Source organism: Notothenia coriiceps, unplaced genomic scaffold, assembly GCF_000735185.1.
Source record: "Notothenia coriiceps isolate Sejong01 unplaced genomic scaffold, NC01 NC01_scaffold00000837, whole genome shotgun sequence".
Lineage (NCBI taxonomy): Eukaryota > Metazoa > Chordata > Actinopteri > Perciformes > Nototheniidae > Notothenia > Notothenia coriiceps.
The window spans coordinates 543-9294 of record NW_011333538.1 but is presented as its reverse complement, the minus strand read 5'-3'; the positions used below and the strand labels follow the sequence as shown (position 1 = coordinate 9294).

The window sequence follows — 8752 nt, the reverse complement described above, 5'->3', positions numbered from 1 at the left end:
TAGTTGTGTGATAGGGAGCTAATGTAAGCTAATTAAGTAGTTCGAGACGCGACGCTGTTGATACTGCTGTTGATACAGCTGTTGATACTGCTGTTGATACAGCTGTTGATACAGCTGTTGATACTGTGTTGATACTGCTGTTGATACAGCTGTTGATACAGCTGTTGATACAGCTGTTGATACTGTGTTGATACGCTGTTGATACTGCTGTTGATCTGCTGTTGATACAGCTGTTGATACTGCTGTTGATACGCTGTGTTACAGCTGTTGATACTGCTGTTGATACAGCTGCTGATACTGCTGCTGTCTCTCGTTGTAACTGGTTCTCCTGGCTGCCTCTCGGTTTCAGTCGTGCACGCCCCGCTGGCAGACCTGCATCGGGAACACTGACGACACGCTGGGCTTCGCTCTGGGATCGCTGTTCGTGAAGGAGACCTTCGACAAACACAGCAAAGACATCGTGAGTTCCCCCTGAAGGAAGAACGCTGATAGAGAAGAACGCTGAGAGTGAGGCTCATCTTGTGTTTCTCTCTCAGGCCGAGGAGATGATTAATGAGATCCGCTCGGCGTTTAAAGGCGCTCTGGACCGCCTGGGCTGGATGGACCCACACACCAAACGAGCTGCCAAAGACAAGGTACACACACACACACACACAACACACACACACCAGCACTCCTCCCCGAGTTGAAGCTATGGTTCTCCGAGCTTTCAGATAAAAGTAGCCGAGTACAACTGGTCACATGATCTGTGTAGAGTAGGGTTTGAACGCACCACCTGTAGATCATCAGGGCATTAAATCAGTGTCCAGGTGTTCCCAGGTGTCTCTGCTGATTGGTTCCTGTTTGTCTCGTTAGGCCGACGCCATCTACGATATGATCGGTTTCCCAGAATTCATCCTGGATCCCAAAGAGCTGGACGACGTGTACGACGGGGTGAGTGTGTCGCTGTCTTCTTATATTTGAAATGTGTTACATATTGTTTATGTTTTATACACTTCCTAAGTCGTGGTGATAAACCCGTTATCTTGTGTTTCAGTACGAGGTGTCGTACGACAGCTTCTTCATGAACATGCTCAACTTCTACAACTTCTCCTCCAGAGTGATGGCCGACCAGCTGAGGAAGACCCCCAACAAAGACCAGTAATAACACACACACACACACACACACACACACACACACACACACACACACACACACACACACACACACACACACACACACACACACACACACACACACACACACTTACTCTGTATTTAATTCAGAATAAAATAATAAATATAACAGAATAAATCAAATTCAACCAAAATATATTACTTCTGGGATTGTTGTCGCACTGGTCAATCATCAATTCAAATCAAAGCATCAATTATCTCCTCACCTCCTCTCCTTGTCTCCTTGCCTCCTCTCCTCCCTCCTCCCCTCCCTCAGGTGGAGTATGACCCCCCCCACAGTAAATGCCTACTACATGCCCACTAAGAACGGCATCGTCTTCCCCGCCGGGATCCTGCAGGCTCCTTTCTACGCCCACGACCACCCCAAGTCTGTTCCTCGTCCTCTAGGATAACATATATCCACCTGTCTCTCTCACCTGTCTCTCTCTCACCTGTCTCACCTGTCTCTCTCACCTGTCTCTCTCACCTGTCTCCTCTCTCTCACCTGTCTCTCCCCTGTCTCCCTGTTCTCTCCCTGTCTCTCTCACCTGTCTCTCTCACCTGTCTCTCTCACCTGTCTCTTCTCACCTGTCTCACCTGTCTCTCTCACCTGTCTCTCTCACCTGTCTCACCTGGCTCTCTCACCTGTCTCTCTCTCACCTGTCTCACCTGTCTCACCTGGCTCTCTCACCTGTCTCTCTCTCACCTGTCTCACCTGTGTCTCTCACCTGTCTCACCTGTCTCTCTCACCTGTCTCTCTCACCTGTCTCACCTGTCTCTCTCCCCTGTCTCACCTGTGTCTCTCACCTGTCTCCTTACCTGTCTCCCTGTCTCTCTCACCTGTCTCACCTGTCTCACCTGTCTCTCTCACCTGTCTCACCTGTCTCTCTCACCTTTCTCACCTGTGTCTCTCACCTGTCTCTCTCACCTGTCTCTCTCACCTGTCTCACCTGTGTCTCTCACCGCATAACACACTACAGGGGGGTCAAATATTAAACATGTAGATATCAGACCACCCCAAGTTTGTTCCACATCCACCTGTCTCACTAGTCTCACTAGTCTCACCTCTCTCACCTGTCTCACTAGTCTCACTTGTCTCACCTCTCTCACCTGTCTCACTAGTCTCACTTGTCTCACCTCTCTCACCTGTCTCACCTGTGTTTTCAGGGCGTTGAACTTCGGGGGGATCGGGGTGGTGATGGGTCACGAGCTCACGCACGCCTTCGATGATCAGGGTGAGTTCAATTCCTGTCACATGGTCACTTCCCGCTGTGTGTACCAAACCCAGAGGAAGTGCTCTAGACTCTGAGGAAAATGTTCACAGTGGCCAAACGGCGGTACTACAACTCCCGTATCAGTGCGCTAAAAGCTGAATCCAGATTTATTTTCTCTCTCCATTCATTCTACTGAGCCGAGAGTGGGAGATCGGGGCGGGGCTTAATGACAGGAGGCGGGGCTTAAAGGGAAACTCAACTGCGTTCTACGAGCTACATACAGGTTCTTCTGCTCTGACAGCAAGGCATGCTGGTTAATCTGTGACGTTTTGCTCTCGAATGTCTGACCATTTTGTCCTCGTGCGCCAATGAGCAGCTCTCATAGGAAAGAACGAGGCCTCCAACGCTGGATCCAGTTCTTATTAAACATCCATGTTGTTTACGGCCTAACAATGACATATTAAAGGGCCTACGTTCAGCAGAGACTCATTATAAAAACATTGTTTTAATTTAAACATGAGTTATTATTTAACCCCTTATGGTTAGACAGTGTGGACCTGTGTCTCAAATACACGTTTTTCAAGTAATCACATATAAGTTATATAAATAGTTAGTTTATCTTCTTAAAAACTGTTTTAATTTAATAACAGTTCATTCAAAAGCTAAAAATAAAAACATGTTTATTTTGAAAATTGTGTAATTTTTTATTTATTATCTTTTAAAAAAAACATTATGCATGCTTCTTAGTTAATATTAAGCAGTCATTGGCTCTTATCTTGCTGTAACAAATGCACTTATTCCCCTCTGTGGGATAAATAAAGGTATTCTGATACTGGCTCTGGAAAGAAAAAGGTTCTGTCTTTGGTAAGTTGGTTGATAGAGCTGGTGACGTTATGCAGTAAAACCAATATCCCTGGCAGCCCACAGTGTTTTAACGACAGAGTTAATGAGCTCACTTCCTGTTAATTAAGACGTCCTTCCTCCCCCTGCAGGTCGCGAGTACGATAAAGAAGGGAACTTGCGGCCGTGGTGGCAGAACTCGTCGGTGGAGGCGTTTCGTGAGAGAACCGAGTGCATGACGGATCAGTACAGCCGCTACACCGTCAACGGAGAACACGTCAATGGAAAACAGACGCTCGGAGAAAACATCGCCGACAACGGAGGACTGAAGGCTGCGTACAACGTGAGTATGAACGCTACGACCATATGAGTGTCATAAAGTGCATTTATTAAAGTACTTTTTGGTTGCAGGACTTTTACATAGTATTTTTGCATTTAGTGCGTTTTTTTACCTCTCTTACATCATCATGACTAACTCGATGTTTTCCCCTCAGGCTTATCGGTCGTGGGTGCAGAAGAACGGAGAGGAGAAGAGACTTCCTGCCGTTAACCTGACCAACGATCAGCTTTTCTTTGTTGGTTTTGCTCAGGTGAGACAAACAAAAACAACCTCAGATAGCTTACAGAGAAGCGGAGTCCCACAGGGCGACATGCTGGGGCCACTTCGGTTTCTTTTCAAGCAACCTGAAGTTATATGCTGATAACACGCTGAAGTATGTACAACGGAGGGATGATTCATAAGATGTTAAAGACACTAAAGCTGTTCTCAAAGCTGCTTTATTGGTCTGAACACATGTTTTCAGCGTCAACGCAACTAGTTAGGATATCTACCTAATGAAATTACGATTTTTCACTAACTTCCCTCAAATGTTTTATTGGATTATTTTTACAATGTGATCACATGACTCCTTCTGATATTTTTGCAGATCTTGTAAGTTACTGACAAACACTTACCGTTGTGAAAGAGACTAACTATATAAACAACAACTTTGATGATGTTAGCAACACAATTCAATATGTTTTGTTTACTTTAAACAAAAAAAAGTAATTTTATGGACAATTAATTAATTATTTAAAGTTTTGTTTTTTCACTTCTTTCAGGTGTGGTGTTCAGTGCGGACACCGGAGAGCGCTCACGAGGGTTTAGTGACCGACCCCCACAGCCCCCCCCGATACCGGGTCATCGGCACGCTCGCCAACTCTCCAGACTTCAGCCGCCATTTCAACTGCCCCGTAGGGACGCCCATGAACACCGGGGGGCGCTGTGAGGTCTGGTAGATGGAGCTAAGAGGAGTTGATTAGTCTGGAAATATATCCTCGTTAACAAATGGCAGGAGTCTTAATTAGAGGAAGTTATCTCGGGGTTATCTTGAAGTTATCTGGAGGTTTTAATTTGTCAGGAAACTTAAAAATATACCCTTCTTTAACAAACGGCTAGTGTCTTAATTAGTGGAGGTTATCTGGAGGTTATGTGGAGGTTATGTGGAGGTTTTCAGGTGTGCGTTGGGGGTGTAACCTTCAGTTTCTCCCGCTAATATAAATCTATGAATTAGAGAGGGTCGGACTGACTTCCTGTCTGGAAATGAAACGGACTTCACACGAAGGACTGACGATGAAGAGGAAGTCACATGGGACGATGTTGCTGATTTCTGCTTTATCACCGTCATTAATTATTGTTATTGTTATTATTATTATTGGGCTTTGGTTCGTGTGTGTGTGTGTGTGTACTTGTGTGTTGTGAGAAAGTGCTCTCTCTGATGACATCACTGTGATGACCTCAAACTAATTTGAACTGTGACATCACCATCTGATTAATTATTCAATTAAGGGACTTTTAGGGCAACGTTCTTGGAGGTTAAACATTTAAAAGGTTGATAAATCAAATCATTATACTGTGACATATTATTAAAGATTTAAGTGGGTTATTTTTAGGTATATAAACTAATACATTTTAAGAAATTAAACCACACAGATCAACTGATCTACAACAACCCATTCACTTCCCCCATTATATGAAAGGGTTTAAATGGGTAATTTGTGTGGTTTTCTGGGCTTTTAAGGAACAAAAAAAGCCGTAATTTGACCAAACACCATAAAAACTCTCCCCTTTATTTTAAGAGTATTTTATAGCATAGATTTATGAATGGCTTTCATGGTTTTTGGTCATTTTAAAGGATTTATTTACCGTTATTGTGTTCTTAAATCCATGCAGATCATCTCATACAAAACCCATTGGCTTTAGATTAATTACATGTAGGAGGAAAACACCCTAAAATTGACCAAATATCCTTTAAAATATTAAAAGCATTTTTAAGGTTTGAATTAAGGAATGGCTTTAATGATATTTTGTCCATATACAGTAAAGAGTTGTTAATACCCTTTAAAAAATGTTAAACTTTGCATATAAATGAATGTTCCCCTTAACATCCCATTAAAATGACCTTAATATGTTTATTTTATTTGTTCAATTTAACGCCTTAAATCGAATTATTTGAAAACGTAATTTGTAATGTTGCCTATCATTCTAATTATAATGCCTTGATTTGATTAATTCCATTAATGAATCCTTAATATGACATCATCTAAATATTACCATTTATTATCCCCTTAAACGCTGTCCCTGAAAATATACGGCATTTTAATGCAGATTTAAGAAAGTGTTTTATCCTCTTAAAAAACCTTAATTGAATCATTGAGCAGATTTAAGGTAGAAAGCATGAAACCACCGATCAGAGTTTATTTATCGAGTGCCCTAACAATCTGACTTCATTATAGAACCGACAAAAACGCCTTAAAATGATAAATAACTCTTTAAAATCTTATAAACTATAAAACAAATAGATGATAGATGGAGTGTGAGGCGTTCAGGGACTACAATGAGCCTGGGGCATCGAGAAACTTATACATTCTCTAAAACATGGGGCGTTCAGGGACTAATTGAAGCACGGGGCGTTCAGGAATCCAATCGAATATAGGGCGTTCAGAGACTAAAAGGATCATGGGGCGTTCAGAGACTAAAAGGATCACGGGGCGTTCAGAGACTAAAAGGATCACGGGGCGTTCAGAGACTAAAAGGATCATGGGGCGTTCAGAGACTAAAAGGATCATGGGGCGTTCAGGAACCAACATTGACATGGGGCTTTGAGGGACTAATTTAAACAGGTGGCGTTCAGGAACTAAAACGTGCGTGGTGTAAAAAAGAATTAGCTTTTGTTTTTATTTGAATTGTTTTCCCTAAACTCTCAAATGTTTAACTTTTAGAAAAGAAACCCTGAACATCACACGACTCGAGTTACAGTTTATGAAATAATTAAAGTATTTAAAATATAATATTTAGTGAAGATTAAAGCGCTACAAGATTATCATCAGTTAGTTAAAAGACATGTTACCTCAACTACATTACCCACAATCCACTAGTGTTGCTGCTGTCCAGTGCAGTGACAGCAGGAGGAGCTGGTTAAACACTGTGTGTGTGTGTGTGTGTGTGTGTGTGTGTGTGTGTGTGTGTGTGTGTGTGTGTGTGTGTGTGTGTGTGTGTGTGTGTGTGTGTGTGTGTGTGTGTGTGTGCTTGATGACATCACCGTCCCGTGCAGCTCCTTGTGTGTCGATGTTTGTTCAGCAGAGGAAGAAGCTGCTTCCTGCCAAAGACGTGTGTGTGTGTACAGTAGGATAAACTTCAGCTTGTTGAATCCCTGTGTGCTCTCGTCCAATCAGAGCGCTGCGTTACAAACATAATAAACAAAATAAAACCCAAAGGTCTCTCTCATTATTAAAAATCCCATAATACACGTGTCATACACATACCTTCAAAATAAAAGAACGTTCAATCTTGTGTTTCTATATATATGTCTTATTATATATTCACTTCTGAAATACAAAGTAATATAATGATTAAATGAAATATCAGTCATTTTATTGTGTTCGATGTTTCATCTACTCACAGATTGTTTTATTAGAAAAAGTGCACTTTATTATTTATTATTGCAGTTAACAAGGCGTCACACACAAGTTAAAATACACAGAATACATATTCCATAGTATCCATAGAATACACATTATAAATAAAATACACTGGATGTATGCCAGGAGGCTGTGGCGCAATGGACTAGTGCGTTGGTGTTGGGATCAGGGGTCTCAGGTTCAAACCCCACTGCAGTCAGCATGTCGTTGTGTCCCTGAGACACTTCACCCCAAATTGCTCCTGTGGGGATTGTCCACAGTGTTGAGAGCAAGTAAGTAGCATGTAACATGTCATGTATACATATATTACAGCATGTTAATGCAGTCTTTTACATTTGTTATTACCAATATTAGGATTACTTTAATAACACCACAGAGTATTTTAAATAATATTCACTGAAGTTTAATTATAATTTTTAATTCAAATAAAAAAAGAACTGCAGATGAGTGTTTGTTTTTGGTGGAGACACGGATGGGGGGCATACATGGGCTTACACGCACGCGCACACACACACACACACACACACAGTATTTGCTCCGGGCTGCAGGTAAGTCCTTCTCCAGGAGGAAGTTTCTACTTTCTACATTCTTTAGTTTATTTATTAAAACGTGTCTACGATGTTCTTGTCTAATACTCTATACCTTACACAGTGTGAAAATACTCAAATGTCACTGCAGTAAAAGTACTATAAGTAAACTGTCAAATACTCAGTTAGTGTTCAATGTTACTTCATTAAAAGTACTCTGTTTTGGTCAAATGTTCCTGCAGTAGAAGAAGTACTAATAACACGCCTTAAGAAAATGTTAAGGTAGAAAGAAAAGCACCACAACAAACGTGAATATTCTCTGAGATTAAAGTTGTATACACAAGAAAGAGAAGTACAGAAGATATTCTTTGAGATTCATTATAATTACTTTATGACGGTAATCTGAGAACAGTCAAGTTTTCCTCATACATTTTCCACTTCAAAAATATCTACCTTTTTTCTTGTAATGTCTGATTAAATCTTGGAGAATATCCTTTTTTTTTATTTTCCATGAGTTTGATATCTCAGGAAATACAGTTACGTTCTCGTTAATGTGCGATTGTAATCTGAAAAATATTCAATGATTTATCTCGCACATTTACGACTTTATTTTTTGATATCTCTTTTTATTATAAATTAATTATTTAATATTGGAAAGTTATTTACTCATCAATAGACCACATTAATCTCAGGGAATGTACAACTTAAAAAAAAAGAATATCTGATTTAATCTTAGAAAAATATTGATCGTTTTATAATAGCAACAAATACTTTTTCTCATACGACTCCAGTAGATATTATTAATGATGGATAAGGTTGTTCCTGCAGGAGGATGAGGCGTCGAGGCGAGGCCAGGGAGGACAGCGACACGCTCATCGCCATGGAAACGGAGGCGGAGAAAAACTACGGCAGTGTCGCCACGGTAACGGACGCGATCAATAACAAGCCTATTGGGACGGTAGACACATGACCACACTGCAAGTTTCTCCATGGGGTGTTAAATAATAATTCACACAATTCACACCAAAGCTAGCTAGATATGAGCTAATGCAAGCT

The 8752-nt window shown here is 41.2% G+C and overlaps 1 protein-coding gene across 1 annotated transcript; it reads left to right on the top strand.

Annotated features, from left to right (window-relative positions):
* Positions 1-322: 322 nt before the first annotated feature.
* On the top strand, positions 323-6249 carry LOC104957594 (endothelin-converting enzyme 2-like; the record flags this gene model as incomplete). Its single annotated transcript, XM_010785240.1, has 9 exons — positions 323-460; positions 537-635; positions 856-933; positions 1037-1140; positions 1433-1543; positions 2323-2390; positions 3362-3552; positions 3704-3799; positions 4311-6249. Coding segments are annotated over 9 exons (1062 nt in total), but the record flags the coding sequence as incomplete, so codon positions are not given.
* Between the last annotated feature and the right edge of the window lie 2503 nt (positions 6250-8752).